General features: G+C 43.3%; 3 protein-coding genes across 4 annotated transcripts; all 3 read right to left on the bottom strand.

The window, feature by feature from the left end:
• Positions 1–632: 632 nt before the first annotated feature.
• On the bottom strand, positions 633–5,168 carry vsx2 (visual system homeobox 2). 2 transcript variants are annotated; one of them, XM_079574019.1, is made up of 5 exons: positions 4,652–5,168; positions 4,433–4,517; positions 3,957–4,080; positions 1,715–1,895; positions 633–1,332 (listed from the first exon to the last, which is right to left on the bottom strand). In XM_079574019.1, exons 1-5 carry the CDS (start codon positions 5,049–5,051, stop codon positions 908–910), a joined length of 1,215 nt encoding a protein of 404 aa, XP_079430145.1. In that variant the 5' UTR covers positions 5,052–5,168; the 3' UTR covers positions 633–907. The 2 variants fall into 2 exon arrangements, with proteins under 2 accessions (XP_079430145.1, XP_079430146.1); XM_079574020.1 differs by having other exon boundaries at positions 633–1,269.
• Positions 5,169–8,388: 3,220 nt separating this feature from the next.
• Positions 8,389–21,727, bottom strand: lin52 (lin-52 DREAM MuvB core complex component). The gene is made up of 6 exons (XM_079573839.1): positions 21,697–21,727; positions 20,540–20,614; positions 20,427–20,464; positions 20,110–20,176; positions 19,942–20,025; positions 8,389–8,626 (listed from the first exon to the last, which is right to left on the bottom strand). Exons 1-6 carry the CDS (start codon positions 21,713–21,715, stop codon positions 8,571–8,573), a joined length of 339 nt encoding a protein of 112 aa, XP_079429965.1. The 5' UTR covers positions 21,716–21,727; the 3' UTR covers positions 8,389–8,570.
• Positions 21,728–21,965: 238 nt separating this feature from the next.
• Positions 21,966–26,656, bottom strand: pomt2 (protein-O-mannosyltransferase 2). The gene is made up of 22 exons (XM_079573282.1): positions 26,584–26,656; positions 26,040–26,362; positions 25,862–25,946; positions 25,686–25,790; positions 25,388–25,496; positions 25,168–25,276; positions 24,940–25,099; positions 24,754–24,860; positions 24,588–24,670; positions 24,405–24,514; positions 24,252–24,318; positions 24,114–24,174; positions 23,971–24,049; positions 23,729–23,880; positions 23,572–23,663; positions 23,429–23,505; positions 23,279–23,350; positions 23,145–23,204; positions 22,972–23,077; positions 22,764–22,904; positions 22,481–22,592; positions 21,966–22,379 (listed from the first exon to the last, which is right to left on the bottom strand). Exons 2-22 carry the CDS (start codon positions 26,288–26,290, stop codon positions 22,274–22,276), a joined length of 2,244 nt encoding a protein of 747 aa, XP_079429408.1. The 5' UTR covers positions 26,291–26,362; positions 26,584–26,656; the 3' UTR covers positions 21,966–22,273.
• Positions 26,657–27,112: the final 456 nt, after the last annotated feature.

Raw genomic sequence — 27,112 nt, 5'->3', positions numbered from 1 at the left:
TATTTAAATGGTAATACAATGAAGTAAAGTCTGCAAAATGAATTATACGAATGCTGTTTCCAACCTAGTATCATGTTGTAGCTGTGCTGAAAGTAAATAGCCAACTGCAAAGAAAGTTGTTGACAGATGATTCTTATATAACAAAATTATTCAGTGTTTTATTCATGTTGTTAAAAAAGGTGCTTCTGTCAGAAATATCCATGGTGACAAAAAATGGTCCAGTGTTATTTGTGCCAAAAAAAAAAAAAAAAAGATACAATATAACTGATTACTGAACAAGACATGTTTTTGTCAATCCCAGAAGCACCGCACTCCAGGCTGAGTCTGAAATTAAACGCTGTGATGTGCGACAGATTGGGAGGACTGAGTTGAGCGCGCTGCTGAAGACTGTCTCCTAATGAAGTAACGCAACGGAGCATCAAGTGACAAGTGGCTCCTCAAGACAAGACAACATCCAATTACGAGCCAGTGTAGTTAGCAAAAATGACACAAAAAAAGGCAAACTTTTATAAAAGGTGATTTATAGTTCTGTACATAAATAAAAACACAACCATTTTTGAGACGACAGAGAATATGACTGTTAAAATTGTGCCTTATTATTATTATCATTATTATTATTATCATTATTATTATTATTATTATGGGGTATATACACTGCTGTAGGATGGCGATTACTTTCTTTTCTCTCAAAACAAGAGTTCTGTCGGTGGGACGTCTCTCACTTCTGATGTCATCATGGAGTACAATCAAAACAAGATTCAGAAGTGATCATCTTGGCGTATCTAAATGCCGCTCATCTGTCCCTATATGGCACATTAAAATCTATGTACAGGATTTGGTGCTTTGACCTTTGTCCAGATGAAGTTCAACAGCAATCAGAGAAGTGCTTGAATGTCTGTGGTGGACTTCATGGGCTCTTGGGCTCCGGTGCGGGACTGTCCTTGCCGTCACTGCTGGGTCTCTCTTCATCCACGAGTCTTTCACTTTTGCTTTGGGAAACTGTCCCAAGCACTTTGGCACTGTGCTCCTGTGCCTTGGCCCTCAGAGCGGCGATGCTGTTCTCTCTCAGTTCCTCTTTAGACATGATGGACTTGCACTCCGCCCTCTTGTCTTCCGCCTCGGAGTCCCCGTCCCGTGGAGGGGCTGCCTGCTGCTGCGGCTGTGGCTGCTGCGGCTGCTGTTGCTGTTGCTGTTGTGGGGGATGTGGGGGTGAGTCACACTGTCCCGTGGCCTGGGGTGCGCCGGTCTCCAAAGTCTTTTTGTGCATCCCTGCAAAAAGTTGCGGGTATTCAGATTTAGAATAGCGCCTGTTGATTGGTAAGCCATCTTGGACTGGAAACAGTAAGCAAAAATAATACTGGTTTAGAAAGGTGTTTGGATGCATGTTTGTACTGCAAAGTCAGGGGAAGGGATCATTGTGAAGAGCCACGGATTATTTTTCTTTAGCAAAAGATTCAAATAATACACATAAATATTTTAGATGGAAAATGCTATGTCGTTGGACTTTGAACAACTTGGATTTGGATTGGAACTTGATTTTTTGGGGGGATGTCTGATTGAAATGTATGACAGTTCTATTGGCAGAAAGAAAGCCCTTAAAGGACATGGTTTACCCTGTAATTTATAAAAATGAGTGTTGTTGGATACAGTAGTGGACGATCAGGCTAACATCACTCCTTCACTTCACAGAACACACTATAGTGCAGGGCCTTACCGAGCAGCCAGGGCGCGCAGGACTCCATGATGCCGTCTTTCGCCGTCTTGAGGATGGACTCAGGCAGTGGGATGGAGTGTCGGACCATTGCTCCGTACAGGCCGTACTCCGCCATGACAGTGCTGCGGCCCCAGCACTTCTCCCTCTTCCTCCACTTGGCCCTGCGGTTCTGGAACCACACCTGCGGCACAGCAAGGGGGATGTCCACGCTTGTCACTACACGCCGTCATTTGTGTCCACGCACATGTGATGTCTCAGAAATAACTGGCCCTCTTTGACCTCTTAGAAATAAAACATCCTTTGACTGGCATTTTCAGTCCAGCAAAGCGTTTCCACATCACGGCTATCGCATTAGAAGATGGAAATGTGCTTTTAAGATTAGTACGATGTGATTTATGCAATGTCTATATAATAAACAAAACAAGCAATAGGCTAAGGTAAAATGGCAGGCCTTTTCTGCAAATATTTTTGGTTGATCTGATCCTGCCCGTGTTGTAAAGTCAGTCATTATGAATCAATTATTTCTATGTTTTTCACGTGTCTCAGCACCTTATTTATTTAACCTATGCAGGTGTCATGGGGAAATTGACAGTAAGTTAAGCAAACAAGTGTGCACCTTTGATTCCCCCTCCATTGATTTCCCATAAGCACTCGCGGCTACAGGTGTGACAGATGCGTGGCTGCTGTCAGCGCCCATCTGCACACACTGTACTAAGCTACGGATGTCCAAAGTCATCAGGACAGTTGGCTACTCCGCGCGCTAAAAGGGAGCGGGGTTAGGGCCCTCCTCTGTAGTTCTGACAGGCTAAGGAGGAGAGGGGGCTGAGCTACTCATATCCAATTGAAACCGATCCAAGCATTTAGAGGCCTCTTTTGCAGGCAATTCTGATGATAACCCCCCTTTTCCATAGGAGACACTCTTTTTTTTTTTTTTTTTTTTTTCATGAGAAATTGCTTCTCTGGCCCTCAAAAGGCGCCGGTGAGGAAGCTGCGAGGAGGAGCGACCCTGGGGCACGCTGAGGCTGATTGAAAAATAAGTTAATTTCAGGCCCAATCGATGGCGGCCAGGCGGGCAAATATCACGGGAAATTAAACTAGCTGGACTCGCGGGAGCAGCGCTATTGACCCGTGCTAATAAATTCAATGTAGTTATTTCATTTGAACTCCCCGCGCCTCTCCAGCAGCCACGGCGTCTGATTTAACTAATTACGCTCAATGAGAAAATTGGGTGTTCATTTTATTTGGGGAGAGCTTCGTTAGTATTTATTTGGCGCTATTATTTATTCGGGGGCAGTGGTGTTGCGGCGCGTAATGAGAAGGAGATTAAAAGGCGCGCGGCAGATGGATGGTCCAGGGTCACGCGGCAATCTCCTTCCGCCTTGAGAGCTTGATTAGGTCGTTAGCGGCTGCTTTTTCCGACAACAAATTGTTTCACATCCAACTGCTGCTGATGGGACGTGATGCGGTGTCTCTGCTGCTGTTTGAGCAGAGGGAGAGAGGGGGAGAGAGGGGGGCGGGGGGGCTGGGTCTGCACGGGTCGATTTACGAGCACCGACGACGTCCTTCTTTTTACATTAGGTAAGGCTACTAAGGCTGCGCCACGGGCCTGTGCCAATTGCACCCACGTTATTGACGCGCGGAGAGATGGCCCTGCGCAAACTGCACCAAACACACTGTTATTGGTCCAAAAAAAGGACAGAAATAGATCCAGTCAGTCATCATTATGTTACAATAAGGTTTGTTAGAGCATCGATATTAGTCTCAGATTTGTGTTTACTTGTGCCAGCTAAAAGATGAAACTATTTTATTAGTCTAATAGCTAATTACCTTTTTTGTAAATAGGCTCATGGGCCTTATTTTAACATGGCTTATAATTAGCTTGGGTTAGCATAATTATTGGGAAATGTTAAGCGCGATTCATGGTGAATGAATGAACGAGTGAATATTGTAATATCCAATTTACACAGGTTTGCAAAGAAATGTAATTAAAAATTATAAAAATCTGTTACAAAATAATATTAGCTGAAAAAGGCAAAACATTTTTGCAATAAGCATTTTGAATGCTGTTTGTGTCAGAGAAAGGCCTATTAGCAATGTGCGTGTAAAGCTTTAGGCAGTCAACGCTAATTATTGACTTAACCCATACCACAATGGGTACAAACTGCAGTAATAAATCCTTGAAAAAGCCAACATAAGGCTTTGATTGGGAATAAAATCATAGTGAGCTTGATTTGCCTTTTACCTGTATCCTGTCTTCAGGAAGCTCCGTCTTCATGGCCAACATCTCTCGTGCGTAAACATCTGGATAGTGCGCTTCGTTAAAGGCCTTCTCCAGCTCCTCCAGCTGATAGGAGGTGAATATTGTTCTGTGGAGAATTACACAGTGAATTAAACAGTGGCTAATTATATAGACTAATTATCGAAATCATCTGCAATTATGTTTTTGTGCATCAAAAACAGAGGAGAAGCGCAAAGGTGCGCCACATTTAATCTAAAACACAAAATAACATGATTCTCAAGCGTTTGTGTGATTTATTTACTCAATTATTTTATGAAAAAACAAATGGGCATGGGGAGGAGGAATTATTCTAAATATATGCATTATATGTTTGATCAAAAACATGGTATAAATAATATACATTTTGAGAGAAAAATGGTGGCACCTTCGATTTTTCTGAGCCCAAATTGTATTACGTAGTCGACTGAAAACCAACTCACCGGTGTCGCCTCTTCTTGCGCTTTTTGCTCTGATTCACCGTTGACTTGGAGACTGTCCGCTCATTTGAGGACAGGTCATCTGAATCTATATATTAACAAAATGATGGTCAAAAACACACGTTGGACAGAGGGTAGAAAAACCAATGGGGCTACAAAGATGACAATGAGATGAGACTGGATCTATGCGGTCCTTATGTAGCCAAAATGAGTGTTCTCAACCTGAGCTGGCGGAATGGCTCTGCTCCAGCGGGCCTAGAATCCTGTTGCGCGGCTGCAGGTGAACGTCCCGCGCTTCCGACAGAACCGTCTCAATAAACGTCGGCTGGCTGTAAAACGAGGGGATAGCTCCAGGGCCAAGCAGTCCCATTCCCACGCCCACACCGGGACCCAACACGGACCTAGCGGTGATCAGGTGCGCTCCTGCCGGCAGCGTGCGCAGTGGGCTAGGCGAGGCGACGGATGGCTCCTTGTTGAGCCCCAGGATCTCCTGGATGCCGAAGCCCGTGCACCTAGTGGGGGGGTTAACACCGCTGTTCTTTAGCGCCTGGCTCGCGCCCACAGAGGTCTTGTCCGGAATGTTCAAAGTTTCCGAGAGCACGGCGCCTGCTTTCCCCGTCATGTCAAGAGCTAAGCGTCAAAGGCCTGTTTGTTATAATGTGCTTTTACAGGCTCGTCCCCAGTGCATGATCGTCCTCGGAACACAAGAGTCCTTTAGAAAAGGCTCCTTTTATCCAACAGGTCCATCCCAACAAGAGGCAGGACACGCAGCCAATCAGCAGCGAGCACCAGGATTCCTGTGGATCACGGATGCTTTATACGCCTGCTGGCTACACGAGGTATCAACATTTCTCACAGCGCTATCTGCCCGTGGTTAGCAGGGATTCACAGCGCTCTGCAGCAGGGGGCACGCGGCTTTGAGGCGGGAAGAAGAAGAAGCGGCTAATCTCTTCTTCCACAGAGCAGCAAAGGCTGCAGCATTCTCCACTTGAAAGTAGACCCCACTCGATCGCATGAATTAAAGTAGGCTACATCATGCAAAAACAATTGCAAAATCCTAAATGGCCTCAAATGAATCAAGGCGCGCAATGCACGCGCAGCGTGGCCTATAACCTATGACCTGATGTTGCTGAAATAAGTGCAACACACCGTGGATGTGATATTTTAGCCGAACACGTCGCACTTTACGCACGCTGTGATCGTTGCACACAGACGCACACTCACACGAGTGGATAATTGATCTCCAGATGCTCCGAGAAACTCATCACACGCGAATCAAAGGCCCATCCAAAACGACAGCTGGACCACGAGCCAGTGCGCGCGCCTAATCCCACCGCTGCACCAGGCAAACCAGACACTGTTACGCACAAACCATGCGCAAAATATGGACATTATTATTATTATTATTATGATTATTATGATTATTATGATTATTATGATTATTATGATTATGATTATGATTATTATTATTATTATTATTATTATTATTATTATTATTATGATTATGATTATGATTATGATTATGATGATTATTATTATTATTATTATTATTATTATTATTATTATTATTATTATTATTATTATATCGCAGACAGAGAAACCTGAGAAACTTCCTGACTTTATAGCTAAGTACCAGATCAAACTGAATTCCGGAGGCTCAGCCCAATCCACCTCTGAAATGTTTACATCTAACAGGGCAAATGAGCTCCTGATCGAGGGGAAAAATATTGCCGGTGCAATTAGCGGCTGGCCAGTAGAAAGTAATTAGGGCCTATTTAGTGGAGTAGTAGTAATGAAGAAATGAGTGTTATTAAGATATGCTAATGACGCACGGGCCTGTTGGGATCTATGCAGGCTGAGTGTCGCTCTCTCTTCATCTCCTCCTCAGCCCGATGCTTCCTGTAAGATGCTTGTTTGCTGCTCTTTCTCCCCTCTCTGCGCTTTATTAATCCACCTCTCATCGAAAATGCCCGAGTGCCGATTTGCATGCTCCACACAGGCTGCCTAATAAGGCTGTAGATTAGGGAAAGATTTAGTCCAGTTGCTCGTGTGGATTGGGTAACCATCAAAGACGGCGGGATCAGACGATTGCAGATTAAAACAGAAACAGCTGCTGGACATTTCTGTTCACTGCCCCATCTCTTTCACTTCCTCGGCTTTGGATGATAAATTCAAGCATAAGTAGCTTTTATCGACTTTGGGACGTCCTGCTTTAGGGGTCCCCTTGCTCCGGACTTCACCAAAATACTGACAAATGATTTGGGGTGTCAGGGTCAAAGGGGACTGTTCTATCCAGGAAGCCTCTGTTTAATGCATTACAAATTACACATAATATGGTTTGGCAGCTACTGCTTTAAGCCTTAATTAAACTCCAGGTTATACGAACTTTACAGGCGCACACACACACAATCGAAGCCTGTTTGTGATCGTCCAGCGCTGTGAGGGCAGCAGCAGCTGATGACAGCACACATGGAGCAGGGCAGGACAAGTCAGCACAGTGGGAGCACTCACTCAGGGGTGAGATGTGAGTCCCTCCCAGCCCACTCACACGTTCTCATGCTCCTCACTGTGGCATGTTTGGGAGCTGCCTGTCGTCATTGCTTAATTAGGCGAGGAGTTGATAAATTTGCACTAATTGACAGCTAATTTGAGGACCAGGGGTACAGTGGATTGGCATTTTTTGGAACACAAAGGCTACCTGAGGTCATTTGAACCTGCGAGGACCTGACCTGTGGAGCGAGGCTGGGACAGTGCGGAGAAGAGGAGTCAGCTGCTCATAGGCTGCGATCAATATTCCTCAGCCAATCTATCAATCAACAAGTGGACACTCTCGTCCATGTGGACCCCAGCCCTATATATAGTGGATAAACAAGAGAGAAGTTGTATTAAAGGAATTCATCTGAGCCCTGTGACCGATGCACGCCAAGATTGACAAACTCATAGCCCCACATAGGGGCTACTGGACAGTCTGTGATCTTGGCCCGTCTGCTGAGGGATCCTTCGGCCCTGGGTCTCTATAGCCTGTCCGTCCATGGGAGTGGATCTCTCCTTCTGTGGTTCTCCCCAAGGTTTCTCTTTTCTCCTGCCGGGTTTTTGAGTTTTTCCTTGCCGTAGGCTACTGGAGAGTCTAAGGACGGGGGACGCCCACGCCGCTCATCGCTACCTTTGGACATTATATTTGCCTGGATTCACCTGAACTTTTAATTGTCATATTTATTGCTGTGTTTTATTGCCTTGATGTTTGTTGCAGCCCTTTGAGGCGACTTCTGTTGTGATATTGGGCTATACAAAACCATTAAACTTGAAACTTGAAACTGCGCTGTAGTGTAGACCAATAACAGTCAACACGTCTACAGCCATCGATATATAGCTATATAAAAAAATAAGAACCCAAACCCAACACGGTGCCCAGGGTTAACCGGAGGTCAGCGAACAGGAGGCTGTGACGCTCATGGATGAGGAGCGCCGCTCAGGCTGCAGGCAGAGGCAGAGAGGCCTCGGTCTGTTCCCGTGTGGGTCCGCGTGAATGGGGAGGATTATTAGGGGCTTATTATGGCCTACCGAGGAGTGTAGCCTGTTGGAGTGAGCGAGAGCCACGGCGACATCTCCAGCAGAGAATAGTCCGGTGCTTTGTCTCAACTAATTACGAAGGACGTTTCCATTCAGCCTGCTTGTCTGCTTCTCTTTTTGTTTGACCGCTGACCCCGACAACGACAAAGTGTGCTAATTAGAAAAGAATTGTCCGAGTAATTATGTCGTTTCATATTAAGGGCGATAACAATGCACAATATTATTTTTACGTAATGTTTTGTGTAGGGGCCCAGCTTTCCACTGCTCATTAAGCGGACGCACGGCCTGGAGCCCGGTGCACGCGCACGCACAGTGGACAGTTCTAGAGGCAGGAGAGGGACCCAAAATCATGTTGTTTGAAAAGAATCACGAACACATAAAAGAGCATCTTTATTGATAAAACTTTATGTAACAACTTTGACAGAATTTAAGGCAAACTAAAGAAATACAAATAAATACAAAAAAAGGATTTTTTGAAATGGAAAAAGGTGAGAGCCATCAGAGAGTGAAAAGGGTCTAAAATCGGTGTGAAGTCATTTTGTTCAGGTTCATGTGCAGCTCTGGGTCAGTGTCACTTCTTCGGCCTCTCCAGGATGTTCAGGAACTTTCCCCTGGTCATTTCTCTGGCTGGAACACACAAGAGTAGATGTTTTAGTGCACTGTAGAACATGACATGACAGAGAGGATACTGCTCTTTTTTCATTTGGTCTTAGGTGGTGATGAATTGAATGAAATTGTGCACATTTGCGACTCCAGCTGTAGGGTTTAGTAATGCGAAGCATGTATTTAATATCTGCAGTGTCACACTGAGAGTAATTTATACAAACATCTGCACTTCCAACTACACTGCAGCTCTCACAGTCGAGTAAATGTCTGATAACTGCCTCAGTGGTGAAGGAAGTACTTTGACCAACGGAATGAGATGAGAAAAGATTCATTTTGAAACTATGTGGCTCAAACTGGAAGAGGGGGGCATTTTAAAAGTACAGGTAACATGGTTGAAAAAGAATATATCTGTTACTATTGCCATCTGCTCCTGGGTGTGCTAGGCAGTGGTTCTCAACTCGAGGTTCGGGACCCAAACGGGTCATGGAGCCTTTTTCAGTGGCTCCCTTAGAGGACTGTTTTTTTCTTTCAATATTTAAATACTGAAAAGAAGAACAACACTATCTGTTAAAATGACCGGCATTTAGTTGCTTTGATCATTTGATGCTTACACAACAATAATCAATAATATTATAAACAGTGTTTTAGGTTGATTCAAGAATATAGAGGTCACGAGAGATACTTCAAAAAGATATCAACAAAATCACTCGTCATAGCTAAAAGTGATATTTAGGGCGTTGCATTTGACACTGTACCAATGTTTGCTGGTTCTATCAACGAAAGACATGGCACAGCGTCCTTTCCAGGCACATAATGTTCTCACCTGTCTGTGTCATTTCCCCCAAACGCTCTACACAGTTTTATGAAAAGCAGGAGTCGGTGCTCTGGCTGTATTGCCCGCAGTGGAATGATAGAGCTCGCCACCTCCGCGCGTCCATCAGCGGGGCTTTAGAAGCCGCTAATTGATTTGGCCCGGATTCATTTTGAACTTTGCTGTCTATTCGAATCACCCCAAACAAAGTCATTAGGAAACCGCGGGACACGCAGCGAGAGGTGGGGATGTAGATTGAAACGATACCCCTGCAAATTAGACGGGGGAAAAGCAATTACCGGCACAAAAGGCACACTGGAGATGCCACTTCTTTAAGGCCGCTGTCCGAGGAATATTAGAAGTGGGAGCGGTTAATATTTCTTGATTTCTAATGCGCTCTCGTCTTCTCTCCCTTCTAACAGGAGAACAGAGCGGACGGTGCCACTCCTCCCAAGAGCCTTTGTCCAAATGCCTTTTATTAATTAATCCTTCATTTAGCCTCCTGCTGCTGCAAAGACAATATTAAAACATAGTCTGTTTACAATGGGAGGATCCAATCAAAACATAGAATTAGTGGGACTCACTGTGCCGATAAACGCAGCCTCTCTTGAATACGTTTATGAACAAAGCAGCTACACTCTTTCGGCAAACAATAGGCCACTTTGTATTTCTGGATATAATACTGTGCTGGTTTGCAAATGAATGCTAATGGCTTAGATCAGATATTCATTACCAGATGGGAACAGGAAGCTTCAAATGTGCAAGGCTCCACACTCGGATAGTTCCCTCGACACACGCGCACGCACACGCGAGCACGCCCGGTCATACAACACCGGGGATCAATACTGATTAGAGGAAGTTAGAGATTTGTTTAGTTGATTAGAAAGGTCAATTACTAATTTTGCACTAAGTTAATCAGCGCCTTGTTACGACGGTCATCCATTTTAAATGACACCTTATGGATTCGCTGGACCGTCCGCGCACCGTGTTGATTTGTTCCTCTCCAATTATCGTTTCGCCTGAGCCGGGCGGCAGCGTGTCAGGGTGTCACGCATAATGTCCTCCATGACGTGCACTATATAGCCATCATTTATGGACTAATTAGAATCCGTTTTACGCAGTCATGTTTAGGATCAGGGGTAAAGACGCACACATACACTACGCTTAAAGGTAAAGTGTCTGTGTGGGCTCTCAGTCGTACAGGAGTTGGGTAAAGTAAGACGTTTCCTTAAATGGCATTGCTTGGAAAACTTCAATCAAAATGTGCCCTAAGCCAAAAAATGCAAACAACCCAAACGTGTGTAAATGGACTGAATGAATACAGCCTGAAACCTGCTTCAAACGACTGATGTGAAGGATTCTATAATAGGAGCAGCCAAAACTATCTTTTATAGAACATAACCAGGAGCAAGTAGCTCTTTACAGGGTTTTAATACTGCACTGTCTGACCATCCTGGATGTAACTAGCTGTTCTGAGCTGAGGCTGTTGCAGTTGGTCAGGTCTAGGTTCAGCAACATTATGTGAGAAGTGAGATCAGCTGAACGTCCTGAATGACCAGGTTATTCCATCAATGGATTTCTTCTACTTCTTTCTGATGCCCAGATTCCAAGATGGCAATGTCAGGATTCACCAGGCTCATAGTGTGAAAGAGTGGCTCATTCTCACACAGGGACTGGCACCACAGTGTTGATCTTAACCCCACTGAGAATCTTTAGGATGTGCTGGACAAGACTTTACACAGTGGCCACACTCTCCCATCATCAATGCAAGACCTTAATAACTTTGGATCTTTTAACGCTGCAGACGCCTTTGGAAACAATAACACAGTGAATGTGTGCTGTGAGCCGAGAAACATTGCAGAGAGAAAAAAAAGTTTGTACCTATATTTTATGTTACAGACTTGTTATTATTGTGAGAGCTAGAGACTTACCTTTTCTGTTTGGAATCTACTGATTTTTCTCTTTAAAAAAAAAGTACCTACTAATCATGAATAAGCAGCGCAGCGCACCCTACTGTCACAGTTCAACACTGACAGAAGCTGTATACACTGGATTACAGACCTGACATTTTCCAAAAAACAGTGTCGGCCAATCAAAATCCCCAATAATCAGCATCGGCTTTAAAAAAAACATTATCGGTTGACCTCTGTTAGTTATGTTTCTATGATTGAAACCTTTACCATATCAATAAATGTTAAGCTATAGGCTACTTAATAGATTAAAACAAACTAAATTACTTAAAATATCGGCCTATATATCGGCTATCGGCTACGCCAATCCCCTTCATATCGGTATCAGACCCCAAAAATCCATATCGTCTGGCCCTAGTAAATCTATTTACTTTTTTTATGTTTAGGAGTGCACACCTTGCAACTAGAAAAAGTTTTTTTTTCTTAAATACTTTTTTTGCTGACATTTTTGCCATTATTACCAACACAAACATAAAACCAACCAGCTTGTATGGGCACGGTTCTAGTAACTCCAACTGTAGTCATTGTAGTTTTTTTTGTTTGTTAAATTCAGATTTGGTTCACTTGGTTTATTAGTCGAGGTCTAAACTCTAGGATTGGTTGGTCTTACACAAAATAAATACCAATTAGTTTCTATTACATACTGTACGCAACATCATTGTAACCATTCGAATTGCAATTTTGATTTTAGCCTGATTAATTGCGCCGCCCTATCTGTGTTGAAATATCATACTCTCATGGGTGCATACTCCTCGTGAGTCCCACAAGCATCCTCGAATCATAAGTAGCTCACTGCCCTTTTTATTTAGTAAAAGTAAAAGCCAAAACACCTGCTATAATCAAAACCCATTATGGCCAGACACAATTCAGGCTATACTGTGGCGATTACCAAATGGGTTAATCTAGGTGTGCCCCATTTAAACAGTATTAAACCAACCAACGCTGGATCGCTGTCTTCCCCGCAGCTCCGACTCCCAGAATGCAGTCCACGGCGGCATATCATTTTCATTTAGCGAATCCCAGGAGGTGTTGCATGTAAATCGATACTCAGCGCTGTAACATCTCACTCTCCCCTCATTTATGGCCTGAATGCCCCCCCCCCACCCCCAGAGAAACTCCCTTGAGTATAAAATGAGAGTAATCATCGTTTCACCCCCCCCCTTCCTCTTACCCTGCACCCTCCACTCCGCTGGCTATTCCTGGATGGCCCCCTTCTCTCCGCCGCACAGACAGATGACCGGCGGGGTTAAGTGGAGTCCTGGCCCCAGCCCCTGACCGCCTCACTTCACTTTCATTAAGAGTTAAGCGGACTTATCTGACCCCTCGCCATGGACGCTCCCTTTCCGAATTTGCCGCCGCCGCGTCGCCCCGGCGACCGCGGCCCGTGAGCTTTATTTAATGGGTTTAACATCCACTTTCGCTGCCCTCATCTCATGGAGGGAGAGGGGGGGGGGGGACAAAAGAGACACTCACGGAAGATGACACGCGCAAATGCTTGGATAGAGCCCCTCCCACTTGACAGCCCCCCCGCCCCCCCCTCCCTCCCCAAACCAGCCCGGGCCGCAGCATCCACCTGACGCTCGTGTTTGTGTTCAAAATTCAATTACCCACTTATTGATACTTCACAGGGATATTTAAGATGCAGACACGCGCCGTGATTTCCCCGGGGAGCCACTGCTTCCTCTTTATGTCCCAGCCGAGGAGGAGGAGGAACCCCCCCCCCTCCCTCCGCCCGGTTGACACGCGCGCATACACACACCAAAACAAACACGTGCACCCCTCCCACGCCCGCCCCCAGCCGAAAAGCCTGTTCAAGAGGTGTCCTTATTAATAGGCAATCAGTCAAAAATCATTCATTAAAAAGCCTAAAAGGTTTTACACCCGCGCTATGATTAGCCGGGAAAGAAAATCCAATGAATTCCTAATGCCTTTATGGAAATGAGGTGTCATTTCCGATCTGCTCATGGGAAGGCGGGAGGCGGGCGGCGCTGAAGGATGGGGTGCTTGTGTGTGTGAGGGGGCCGAGGCGGCTTTTACAACGCCTTTACACTGATCCCCGCCATTAAAGCTATGGGTATGTTCTGTCAGCTGAAGCTTGCTTATAGGAGAAAAGTGTCTATGCGAGTGCGGACGCAAAATCAAAAAGTATCTCGGGGTGCTGTGTGGGTAATAGACCAAAAGGTGAAGTTGGGTATTATCTGAATAAGGGTTGCAGGGGGGGGAATGTCACGGAGATGAATATAAACGACAGCTAAAAAGAAAAGGGAGAAAGGCCTGTGCGGAGCGGAGTGGGGCAGCGTCTGGTCGGGGTGGGATTGGAGGATGCTCTGCCCTGTTGTTCATTCAGGGGCTGTCAGCGCAGGCACTTCATAACCGCCCGCCTCCCGGTCAGCCCGCCCTGATGGATTGATGGAGGCACATTAGCACCAGTGGGGCGCGCTGAATGCAATCATATTCAGCAGCGGCACGGTTCTAATAGGCCGGAGATTGATCCCGGGGCGGAGGGGGGGTGAGCGGGGAGAGCCATTAGGAGCTGTCAGGGCCGGCCGACCTTCAGGCTCACCTTCACGGGCCCATGCAACAGGGTCAGCGCGGGGATACCGTGAGGAGGGCACAACAGGTGGGGCCGCAGGAAACAGGCATCTCCACTGAACTAGCTTTGAGGAAAATATTGTATTATTCCTGAGCGTCTTATGGACCCAGACAGTATAGAATGAAAGAGGATGAAGATTGAGTGAGACATTCACAGAAACGGGATGTTTCTTCTAAATTGTTGCATGTTTGTGATTAGATCATTACGATAATTAAAACGTCCTTAAATAAAGTGAACAAAACAACTGAAACAAATCTAAGTACAAGATTGTGGGTTGAAACCACAGGAGGAGTTCTGTACTCCATGGACACATTAGTGAGTGACACTTAAGGTATAAAGGTAGAAGAGTACCTGTTATCTAGTGTTAGTGTTAGTATTAGTCTAAGTGTCAAATGGACCAAAGTGTAGTTTGTCAGGAATAATAATTAACTACTTCATAAAAGATTAACATACTTTATACAGGTCCAAAACAAAAGTTAGTTGTACTAAACAAAAAGAGATCCAAGTTTAACCAAACACAGCTGCAAGAGTAACTGTAACTAGAATGGACTGATCATTTAAATCAGGGGTGGGCAACATTAGGCCCGGGGGCCAAATCCGGCCCTCCAGTATAGAACCTCTGGCCCTGGAGATGATTTGGGGAAATATTACTACACAAGGTCTGGGTTCGATTCCCACCAGGGACGGGGCCTTTTCTGTGTGGAGTTTGCATGTTCTCCCTGTGTCTGCATAGCCTTCCCCTGCCACGAAAACATGTCCAATAAGCCAGGATGAATGAACGCGTGTTTGAGAGTGCGCATGGGGGACGACGGATGGGACGGAAGGCTACAATCCGGCGTGGCGTGTACATTAAAACATTGAGGGCCGCACTGTTTTGGGGATTTAGCTGTTGAGTGCTAATCCAGACCATTTTTCATGATATTTCTAGCACCACAGCATATTCTATGTTATAGCTATGGCTCGTTTGAAAGATGAGACTCTGAGCTCTCGGCCTCGGTTCCTGAGAAATTTTAGCTAAACAGAGGCTAGTTTTGATTGAAATCACAGATTTTTATCTAGATTCGGAGATAACAGTGGTTTTATGCAACACTCTCCTTTCTGATTAACTCCTCTCTCCAACTCTCTCCTCTCTGAACGGACACTAACGTTATGGGAAGAGGCAAATGTCTAAATATCTCATTTCAAGTCCATTTTCAACGACCACATTGTTGACACGTTTTGAAACATTGCGTGTTATCGATCGCTATATATTGCATGTGCATTTAAAAATCCGGGTTCTCAGATTGAAGCCTTAACCCAGATGTTCCTCAGCCTTCCTTGGACCGATTCTAACCATTTAAAAACTCAGAGAAACCTCAACTGTTTCGATCTTTCCATGGGAAGCCGCTCTGCTTTGTCAAACGTGCTCCAGAGAGCGAGAGAAAAGTGTCGGGTTCACAGCTGTTCACTACGCAACACCACGCCCCCTCGGACTAAAAAAAAGGAAAATAAAGTATTTGATCATCATTTATTTCACTTCTGTTCATCACAGAGCTACCAAAATCACACATAAGGTGTATTAGAGTGTCATAGCATGCACTGTCCCTAGCAAATAAATAAACCAATAATCAAGTTAGAGATGAAATGCCTGGAAAGCTACATTACAAACAAAAATATTGTACATTCTGTTAAAATGTCCTTGCATAACAGCCTATAAGGTCTTAATATTAAGTACAACACTGGTATTTGTTGAAATGGTGCTTTAATTTGGAGCTTTGGTGTTTTGACAATTGAGAAACTTGGCCGTCCATGATTTAAATGGTTGCAAATGGCAAATAATAAAGGTTGTAATTATTATAGTACTTTAATAGCTAGTCTTTTTATCAAATATTATTTTGGTTGGCAAGTAATGAAAGAGGGAGTGGTTACATTTTAAAAGGTAAGTTGTGGTCGAAGCTCTAACACACGATTGAGTTTAGAAAGATGTTTCTACAACAGGGAGTAATTCTGCCACAGTAATGTACCGTATTTTCCGGACTATAACTCACACTTTTTTTCATAATTTTGCAAGAGGTGCGTCTCATACTCCGGAGCGGATTATAGTCCGGAAAATATGGTGAAATAAAACTAGCTTTACAGGCTTTATAATCTGGTGTACAGCACACAGAGGTCTTTTTTCATCAATGCCTGCTTTTATAGAATGCTAAAACAAATACTATATGGTAAAGAAACTTTAATGCTTCTATATGTTGTTAAATGTTCTTGATTTTACCATGTAAATCACAAAGAGCATTATAGATACAGAAAAACTCAAAATCCTGCAGAGACAGTAACAAAGCGAGCGCTACAATGACTTTGACGTTTTAACTAGACACAATTGGAGAGAGTACAGCAGTAGCCGAGTCAGCACCTCTCCTAATTACTAACGTGTCATCGCAGTGCAAGTGTTAAATATCGGCCCCTAGCCTTGAGTCCTCATGTGTGATGGAGCACAATCAACATGTTACCAGCGGCCCGGGCCCCGCAGAGCGTCCCGGAGGAACACTCAGCTTTCAATTACCTCCAATAACAACACTTATCAGCCCGCTCTGCTCTTTCCCCCTGAGACTCCAGGCTTGATGCCCCAACTCAGCGGCCCGCGACAGGGGCATTCATCACGGGACGGGGTAACAGCTGGGGCCCCGGGAAGAGGCACGCGTCGGGCCCCCCTGGGGGACGACAACAGGCCGGCGTCACACAGCCATCATCAGAGGGAGAGAGGGCGGGGACAATAACCTGTGTGGTACCCTCCGATCATATCTGTTACAGCTTCAGATGACATGACAATTATCTACAGGCCCATAATGTTTCCATGAGGGTTTGGTGAAAGAAATCTGAGGATTTTGTGGTGCGGTTGGATAACAAACTATCAGGAAACAAACCAAAAATATCATGTTCTACGTTTTATGACAATTACTATAGCAGACAACATTAAAAAAAGCTTTTGACTGGCCAAAAGTCCAACAAAATGGTACTAGATAACAGGAATAGGCTCTGAGCACTGAATTTTACATAGCAACACGATGCTAACTTTCTAGGGTAACGGCTGTACCCTGTCCTAGTTTATTCCTATGGGGAGTTAGCTGTGTCTTATTAAAATAAACATTTCAACACTAGGCTACGTGACAGAAAACATGCCGCTGTTGGACAATCACTTGTTAAAAACTTTACAGTTTAAGTAAACATTTCCTGGCTGAGACCTCTGTGTTTATAAGAGTAGATGTTTTAGCCTCGAAACTAAAGGCTAACGCTAATTTTACGCTAAGAAATGTTAAAATAGCAAAACCAGCTAAACTCATTTTCTTGAAAAAAACACTCGGCAAGACGTTTATTGACATTTTCTTTTGTTTTGGAAGCTTTTCCATTCCAAGAGGAAGCCAAAAACATTCCATGAACAGAGCTTATTGTTCACAGCTCTCAAGAGTGATGATAAAATAGCAAATGATGAGACAAAATATTAAATCTTCTGAATGGCTTAAAGTTAGAGCCGGGCGTTTTTTTTTTTTTTTTTTTTACAATTCGATTAAATTAAAGCTAAAGCTAAAAAATGTTATATTTTTTTTCAAAACAAACAAAAAAAAATCTAAAAAAAAAATATATATATATATATATATATATATATATATATATATATTTTAAATCTAAAGAAAAAAAATCGTTTTTTTTTTGAAAATATGAATCAATTTGATCTACCAACTCGATTTTTAAATCAAATAGGTTTTTTTCCCAGCAATACTTTAAGTCCTACCAATGATGCCAATAGCAGGAATAGGCCATGTGAGCTCGAGACAGGCCGTCAAAACTGCTAGGCATACTGGGAAAAGGGTGTCTTTTCGCAAATGTTTAGTCTATGCAAGTTCCCCACAAAAACAGCAGATTTTTATTCCATCCCAACCTTTACAGATAATAATCCACTGCCTGCTGCTCCGAGATCTGAGATCTCTCCTGATCTGAGAGGACATCGACATCATCATCATCATCATCATCATCATCATCATCATCATCACCTTCTGGAATCTGAAAACAACCCATGACCGATGCATGTAGCAATATAAACATGCATCAAAGTCAACCAGCGCGGAAAATCAAATCTCCCCTTGGCGTTTTATACGAGCGCAGGAAGGTGCCCCGTTATAACCGCTGCCAGAGAAGGGGCGACTTTCCTCGGCTTGATTGTGCCGTGCCCATTAAGCGCCCTCTCCTCTTTAATGGTCCACATGTTGAAGGGGGAGGGGCAGTAAATCCAGCATCCCTATCCCCCCCTCACCCCATCCCACCCCATGCGCCACACCTCTGCAGGGCCCGTTTACGGCGGATGAAGAAGAGCGCACAAACGTGATGAAAAAGTAGCTGAGATTTACAAGGCCTGCCCTGACAGCCGCAAACAGGGGGAAAATTAAAGCAGAGAGCATTAAACAGGCCCCCCCATTACAGGCCTGCCGCAGCGCTATATAATAACCATTATTGCACCCCACCGCCGGGTACATGACGGGACTGCAAAACTACAACTACTCCAGGAGTGACAAGGTTTGAGAAGTGAAGCCGTAGTTCAAAGGCTGCACGATGTGAGTGGAAAAACTGCAATATTCAACAACTGTCTTGAATATTGTGATAATTGCTACATATATACATACATATATATACACATTACAATACCATACAACAATACAATGTTTGCATATCAAACTTTGGCAAAAAAGGCTTTAAAAAAAATGACTAAATCAGGATCAAAACAGCAAAATTAAACAAAAACAGTTTTTTTTTAGTACAATATTTTAATTTAAATATAAATTTTAGGAGGAGACATGCAGGCCTAACACTATACAGTATATAATGGCAAGCTACTAGGCGTGGAACGTTTTCTCACTGAGGTCAGGTAAAAAAAAACAAGAATACACAGACCATGCTAATTTCTCCTTTCATGTCATTTGCATATCAGGGAAATTGACTAAAGCTTTTGTTCCTATACAACTTTACTTAAGAGCAGTGGACGGCAAAAGAGTATAAGCAAATCTGACTGTCGCCTTTTTATACACACGGTCACATTGCAAAAAGAAAAAGATCAACTGTCAGAGCCATTATTCTCCAGTGTGTGTGTGTGTGTGTGTGTGTGTGTGTGTGTGTGTGTTTTACTAGGAAAGTGCATTACCGTTTTCACTCCTCATCAAAGCACTTAGCAGCATCTCTTTAATCCACACTCCACCGGGATTATGACAATGGAGGCAGCGGAGAGTGGATTAAAAACTAGATTTGGCCTCCATCAAATGCTCGAGCTCCTGTTTAGACGGGTCTGTCCCCGATTCTTACCTTTGACAGTTCAAAAGCTTTGACCACTGTTCATTTTCAACGACTGAAATCTAAGTTTGTGAAAAGTGAGCAAGTACAAAGTCATTTCTGCCTTTCAGCACGTCAATAAAAATAAAAATGCAGTCTATGTTTAGCGCAGCATTAAACTGTCAAGCATGAGCTCCATCTAGTGGTAGCTCTTGATTACTACATATAGAGGAAACAAACAGATGTTTAGTTAGTCAGTACTCGGCGGACTTAATCTATTACTTAAGTGAATCTGACAAGTTTCCATGTTTTTCCATGTTTAATCTTAAGCATAATTGTGTGTCATGTGTACTGGGGGTATAAACCAGGGGTTCCCAACTTATATGTCGCCACCCCCAAAATATTGACTTGAACAAGTCACCCTCACTGTAAGAATTTCAAGGTGGAAAATATTTATAATCTCGTTTATGAGACTTAATTTAGTTGTTTACTTTGTGTTAATTTATGCTATTTAACAAAATATAAATGTTTGAATTGAAATATTTCACTACAATTTCATTAGTTTTGGAAATTAGTATCTTGAAATAATCTACTTGAGGATTTCGACCCCGGCTCTAACCGGTCATATGTCATGTTATTGTCATGGCGGATGTTCAGACTGCACACTTACATTCTTCTAAGCCCAGTTGGTAGGCCAGATTCTGAAGACCTTTGACCTTCTCCATCAGATTAGCTGTAGTTAGACTTCCCAGTTCTAAACACAAGAGACGGGTTTTAGTTCAGGCAAAACACATTGCTCTATTTCAACTAAACATTTATGACATTTCATTGACATTACCTTTGAGCATTTCAATGTCCTCATTTTCCAGATCTGCCATCCACTTGGGTGGGGAGTTGGTAATAGACTATGGAATAAAGCATTTATCAGCTGCTCATTAATGTGCCATGAAGATCCAGTCGACTTTATTTATTTAGCACATTTTACAAACAGCAGTTCCTGAAGTGCTACACGAAACTGATGTAAAAGTGAAAAAGTTATTCATTGGTTTAGCTCCTTCTCATAAAAACAATATAATACCAGTGGATGAGAAAAGTATTAAAATAAAACACAGGGGGCCACATATATAAAACAAAAAGAGTGTCAATATTACTCACATTTTTACAAGAAGCAGCAAATTCAACAACTCCAGGCACTGCAAAAAAACAGAGCCATTACATAACATAAAAAGAATAATGCGTCATCGATGAATATCAAAAGTGAAACATACATTGTTCAGGCCACAGGTCTGGAGACGCTCTGTCCAAATTCTCAAAACTCAGCAGGGAACTCTCAAAGTCTTCACCTACAAAATCACACAAGTTACTCTAGGCTACTTTATGAAATGAAGACAGCATTTCTATACTACCATCATACACAAAATTGATCAAATAATACTAGATTAATATCAGATACAGTAGCTCAGTGGTTCCAAAAGGAGGCCGCAAATGACCATGCGAAGAGACCCCAATGTAGAAAACAAAAAAGAATACAGATAATATCAAGAAAGAAAACATGAAAATAATAATCATCACATTTAGTAATTATATATACATTGTTTGCTTTGATATTTGACTTCACTTCAAAAATCTATGCTGTTTTAGACTATCAATGTTTTAATTTTTCATATCTTTAAATCATCTTGGGACCCCTAGATCCTCTGGGGGTCCCAATATGGTCCCAACCCTCACCTCTACAGAATGAGCTATGTATAAACTGCACTGTATAATGACAAAAATCAAAGGTTGAACAAATGTTATTTTATTCAGTACAAGTCAACTCCTGCATCCCTGGAGCGTTGGGCCCCGCAGACCCCCAGCAGAGCACTACTGTCACTGCAAACATCTCTCTGGGTGGTTCATTTCTTCAACTTCAAGGTGAAACGACTGCATTTGTACCCAGCACAAACTCCATGAAAAAGGTAATGCAACATCTTCCCTGTAGCTTCACGTGGACAGCGTTACGTGGTTATTACCACATGAGGAGCAAATGTCAACAGCTGAGAGGTGAACGATCACCAGGCCTGCTTAGAGGTGGAACTTGTCCACAGTGCAAATGATGAATGCGAATAACCCTTTCTCAGACATCAGGATATAAGCGCGAGATAAACCAGGTAAGTAAAGAGCAGGCCGTATGTTTTAGTCAAAGCTGGCGGTGAACGATCGCTCAGGGCGGCTGTTGTGCTTCGACGTATTCTGGGAGACAAAACATAAGGGCGAGTGCAGGCTTTAGCCAGTGGAAAACAACGTTTAGTTCAAGTAAAGCGCTATGATTTGACCTCAGATGCTAAATCATAGAAATAGGGTCGTCGCCGTGCAGTCGTTGTCACTGAAAATCTCTAAACAACGTTTTATCCAAAGCGAAGCAGAGTAAGGAATTAGAATTTACCTCCATTCGGAGACGCCATCTTCACAATAAACACGTGACATGTGATGGCCAATCAGAGCGGAGCATCCCACTACCGCTGCATTTTCCAATACCAGCCACAAGGGGGCGGCCTCTGCAATGTAGTTTCATAATGTGTGTAGTCTCTGCATTTCTACAATAATAGCATGGAACACGGGGAAATCACTACCTTTACCGCTACGCTACAGTTAAAACAAGAACATTACACGAATATAGAAGAATATAATTGTTTATTTAAGTCACACTTCCAAATTCACTCATAACAGAATTACACATATGACACACAAACACAGATTGAGCACGAGTATTCATGATTGTGCCAGGGTTCCCTCTTTCACATTTTAGGCACTTCAGATAACCATTGTTTGTTTACACTCATAGCGGATAAAATGAATAAAATACAGTACCTCTACATCTCCCAATCATGTTTTCTATTGCACTGACTATCTTTAAAAGTAAACCATACACTAGGAAAGGTACTATATGACACAACACACCGTGTTTTGAGAACTGTGATCACTAAGACTGTATGTCTATTCAAGTGTTATGGAAAAAGTCTTTAGAACTCCCACGAGTCCATCCATTTCAGACGGGCCATGCGACTCTTTGGGTTGTGTGCCAGAGGTCCAGTCATGCCGTAGGAAAGTGGGTGGAACAGGTAAAAACTATCACAGAAAGAAATGCTGTCACTTTAGTTTCATAACTATTCGATGGATAAACCATGAAGACTTTTTAGTTAGATAGTGTCAAATGTGTCTTTGCTCACCTGTAAACAATACTTAAGAGAAGGACTTTTTGACCACCGCTCTGTAGCCAGTCTGAATAAGGGGTACGGAAAAGCAGATCTGTGCTTTTAAACAAAATGTCTAAAGTAATTCCTGTAAAAGAAAAAAACACATACTATCAGTTTTTAACATCTCTAAAGTTATTAATTAATTTGAAAGTGCATTCAACAGGTTGGACCACCCATTCCACTAAGACTTAGTGGATATCAGTAAAACATTTGATCTAGTTTTGAGAGGTTTATTATTCATCCCGCTTTATCCTACCTGTTAACATGCTGCTGAAAAGCATGGCAGGAAAGTAATGGTGATAGTAGAGCACTCGGCCCATGGTGTAGAAAGGTGCATAGTGTAGTAGCCAGCCTATAAGCAGCAGCCCTCCTCCTCTTCTGAGAACACGTAGCTGCTCTAAAATACAGAACATGTGATTAAAACATAATACTGTGATAATGCAGCCCATATAAAAGGCTCCTACCTATTCTCTTTGGGACTAATGAAAAACCTCTTTGTACTGTTACTGACGCAACCGCAATCATCAGCAGGTACAGTGCCAAACTGGCCAGGTTAATCCACCAGACCACCTGTGAAAAAGTACATTACATGAGCTTTGGCATCAAAAACAAACGAGTGGAGCAGGGATACACTTACAGGGTTTCCCAGCAGGTAAACTCGGTAATCCGTATTATTCACTCCAGAAAACCTTAATCCCTAAAGAAATAGTATCCAAGTAATTACATACTGTGAAAAAAAAGTGGCGTGCACATACGAGATTAACAACGTGCCTGGTAGTTGATGGGCCAGTGCCATGGTTTGGAGTTCATCTCATTGTCCTTTGGCTTCAAACCACTGTTTCCCTGAAAAATGACAAACCGCACTTAAATATTGGGTCCAATTGAAACATATACTGCAGTTTTTTTTATGTGGCATCTTACTCTTAGCATGACAATATGGGACTCAATTAAGATCTCCATGAAGTGTGGCTTCAGCACGGAAAGGCTAATGTTGGGCACTGGAAATGCAGACCAAAATAAAAAGATGTAAGGAGGATATTGACTAATAAAACATGTACACTTACATTTGGGATTGATATGATCTTCAATGTTCCACTGAGAGCTTGGAGTCTCCTTCAGGTATGGGCTACATGTTACCTCGACCTGCTCCCAGCCCCTGTCACATTATTATTGTTATTATTATTATTATTATTATAAATTAAACTCAAAAGTAGGATTTACCATTTTGGAAGTGTTCTGCCTGAGGAGTACAGGACGCAGCCCGTGGCCCGATGCAGAAGGCGGACTTTGCTGCGCAGCACTTTGACCGGGTCACCAGCCCGACCCCCGCACACCTGTATCTGCCACAGGTCGTTGCTGTCTCCCGTGCCATTCTAAAAACAGGAACAGGAAGTCAGATTCGCCTACATCGAGAATAATCACAGGCATTATGGTAAAAACAAACATACGATTCACATACGTACAATGCCATAGCCTGTGACCTGGAAGTGCTTCTTTGTTAGCGGCGCCTCGTGGAGGTGACTGTGCAAACTGCGAGTTGTTCTGCAAGTGAAGATAATAAAATAACATAACATGTCATTTTAACCTCGACGCCGATTCCACTTACTCTTTGTGCTCCAGGCGAATGATATCACCATGACGAACCAGATCAGGGCTCTCAGTATGAGCTTAAAAAGAAAAACATTCAACTGAGTGAATTATAAACTAAATACTGTAGTCATATATCGATTCACAGTCCTCTTACAGTTATTGTACTTGTGCTTATGAACCAGCCATAAGTTGTTGTAGTCTTTGTGAAGGTACGCCGTCACCTGAAAACATGAAACACAGTTATTCTGACAAAAGAATCAAATGATCCGTACATTAGGGTTATTAGCATGTTGTTTTGTGCACTCACCTGTTGCTGCCGTGCTCCCACTCCTTCTGGAAACAAGTGCCAGTGAGAATGCAAGTAGCCCCCCGCGATGCGAAGGTTTTTAATAGTGATGGTGGAGCCATACGCCAAGTCTGACCGTGGGATAACAACATATTACTGTGAGAATCAGCTTTCACAAAATAAAAATACAAAGCTCGTACGTACATTCAGGCATGGAGGCGTTGTGCAGATTGTTGCCAATGAGGCGGGACTGAAAAGCTGAACTGAAGAAGCCATCCCCTGGTCCACTGGTACGGGAGACCAAACAGTTATTCAGCCTATTTTTGGTTACTTCAAACCAACCCAAGATTAAATGATCATAATAACTTACCTTTTATTCAACACGACAAAGTGCACGGCAAATATGGTGACGTAAAGAAAGAGGGGCAGCAGGATGAGCCCCGCGACGCGAGCCACAAAGTGCTTCCCGATGTCGACCTGCCACAGAAAAGTCACTTCGGTGAATCCAAAATCGATTGTATGGGCAGTTTCAAAAGCGGTATAGGAGGCAAATCACCAATGATAAGCTCAGGTCTCCAAAAAGCCTCCACAGGTCAGACACTGTATGGAGGCCCACCAGTGTGATGACGAACAGACCGACAAATTTAACCCCTAAAGCTCCGGCTAAGTTTACCCCGGTCAGTACCAGCCAAAGCCACCAAGGTGCTGAAAATGGACTGGGGGGGAAAAACAAAGAAGCGAAAAGTCAATGACCAAAAGGGTGGAAGGAATTGTGAAGTCTTACCAGTCTGCCTGCTGATTCAACATGACCATACTCAGCACCGCCCCCATAATGAAGAACATGAGTATCGGATCCAGTAAGATGTACTGGGATATTGTGATGCAGCCAGTGTCTGTCAGAGCACGAGCAAATGTAAAAAAATAAATAAAAAAACAGTTAATAATATGTATATGTAGAGTGATAGGGGCTGAACATCTTTGTCAAAACAACTACTATTACTGACCAAAGAGGAGCAAAGAAGCGGCTATCAGAGCGGCCATTGGGGAGCGGGACAGTTCCAGCACTATGAGGTAGGCAAAGATGGGGAGGAAGGAGCCGAGGACTGCACAGAACTGCGGGAACATGCACACACAGATTCAGTGCAGAGTCATTCAAAAAACATTGTGCAACTGAACTGAAAACGCAAAATGAATGAATGAATATGGCTGCAAAAAACGCCATAGAAATCGTCGCCATTATGTCCCGAAACAATACAATATAACCACAACTGTTGAATGATGAAATGCTAATAATAAACGTACCCCTCTCATCCCCCAGTAGTTGTGGTGCTCGTATCTGTCTCCCGGTTTTATGAATGGAAAGGAGCCGTCGTACCCTGTCATGTACCCAGCGAGTCCTATAAGCATCTGCAAGACATAAAAAAAACACTGGTTACTGGTTCTACACGTGTAAACTGTAATAAAGTCTCTTGTCACACCTTCCCAAGAGGAGGATGGACATCAAAGAAGAACGTCCTGTTGATGTAGTAGCTCCCCATTTTCCCAAAGTGCGTCTCATCCCAGCTGGAAATACACAGAGATGCATGAGGTTTGGGCAGTTTCCTGTAAAGTAAGCCATAATGATGATACTAATAATAAGATGGTGACAGCGCTCACCACACATGCGGGGGCTCAGTTATCCTGTACAGGCGTGTGGAGAAGGAGATGCCCGCCACCACAGGCAGAAGGACTTTACTGGGCGCTTTTCTTCTTCTTGTCCCGTAGGAGGACTGGGTGTCATCTGGAGTTTCGGGCGAGTGTGCGGTGCTGTTGTGCCCCTCTTTCAGACTGACAGAGGGTTTCCGATGTCGCAGGGATGAACTGTCCATTTGGGGTTTGCTCTGAGAGAGACATTCCCCCCCTGCCATCTGAAAACGACAACCCCGCCGGCAAAATGTTCAGATCTTCTCCAAGCCGACAAGAAGAGGTTTACGTTCACACTGTGGAGCAAAACGAGGGAATAGCGGTCATGGGTGTTTTATGAATCAAATGTGGAATAAGTAAATGTCAATACATTCAACAAAAATCAGAAACACTTGAGCGAATGTGTTAACTCTGCGACCACAGCAACGCAAATACCTGCAAAATCTCACTTTCTTTGCGAGCGTGCACATTACGTTACTTGCCTTTGTCTCGTTTATTTCATGCAGTAAATAAATACCTTCAATAGCAACACGGCGGACGCACGAGAGTGGACAGAAGTGGACGATACACGTACGTACGACGCGCGGTGGTTTCTGGGAAGTGTAGGCAACGACACGGATATGCAGTGGGAGGGAGAGTGGGCGCGATACGGGAAACGAAACACTAGTTCCCAGAATCCCACCGGAGAAACACGGCAAGGAAAAACATCTCGTGTGTCGCTTAGTATTGGCCACTAGAGGGCGGTAGAACGTCGTGAAAACAATGACGTAAGAAAAAAGGGAAATTAGCTAATTATATAAATATATCAATGAATGTTTAACTATGAATATATAAATCAATAAACATGTACAGTTATTGCATATATGAATTAGATACAATTCAAATTATTTTACTATTATCTACCATCTGTTTGGTATGTGAAAAAGAAAAAGAAAAAAACACATCCCAGAACTTTTATGTGTATTATTTTTTATTTCATTTTGATGACTGAAAATATTACAGTCAGCAGGTAAACACAGTTAAAAAGCATATCCTTTCAATGACCA

This window comes from Gobius niger (assembly GCF_951799975.1).
Source record: "Gobius niger genome assembly, chromosome: 16".
NCBI lineage: Eukaryota > Metazoa > Chordata > Actinopteri > Gobiiformes > Gobiidae > Gobius > Gobius niger.
Note: the sequence above shows the minus strand (reverse complement) of the source record. Positions and strands in the feature narration are given on the sequence as shown.

Bases quoted from the DNA above. Each gene is read 5' to 3' on its own strand.
- vsx2 (XM_079574019.1), bottom strand. From the start codon at position 5,051: ATGACGGGGAAAGCAGGCGCCGTGCTCTCGGAAACTTTGAACATTCCG. The intron at 4,518-4,651 runs GTTGAGAACACT...GTTAATATATAG, and splicing joins GAGCCATTCCGCCAGCTCAG to ATTCAGATGACCTGTCCTCA. The intron at 1,896-3,956 runs GTAAAAGGCAAA...GCTGTGCCGCAG, and splicing joins TTCCTGAAGACAGGATACAG to GTGTGGTTCCAGAACCGCAG.
- lin52 (XM_079573839.1), bottom strand. The intron at 20,026-20,109 runs GTAATGTCAATG...TCTTGTGTTTAG, and splicing joins GGACATTGAAATGCTCAAAG to AACTGGGAAGTCTAACTACA. The intron at 8,627-19,941 runs GTAAGTGTGCAG...TGTGTGTTCCAG, and splicing joins CCAACTGGGCTTAGAAGAAT to CCAGAGAAATGACCAGGGGA.
- pomt2 (XM_079573282.1), bottom strand. From the start codon at position 26,290: ATGGCAGGGGGGGAATGTCTCTCTCAGAGCAAACCCCAAATGGACAGT. The intron at 25,947-26,039 runs GTGAGCGCTGTC...GTGTATTTCCAG, and splicing joins ACTGAGCCCCCGCATGTGTG to CTGGGATGAGACGCACTTTG. The intron at 24,671-24,753 runs GTAAGTTATTAT...CTCCCGTACCAG, and splicing joins TTTGTCGTGTTGAATAAAAG to TGGACCAGGGGATGGCTTCT.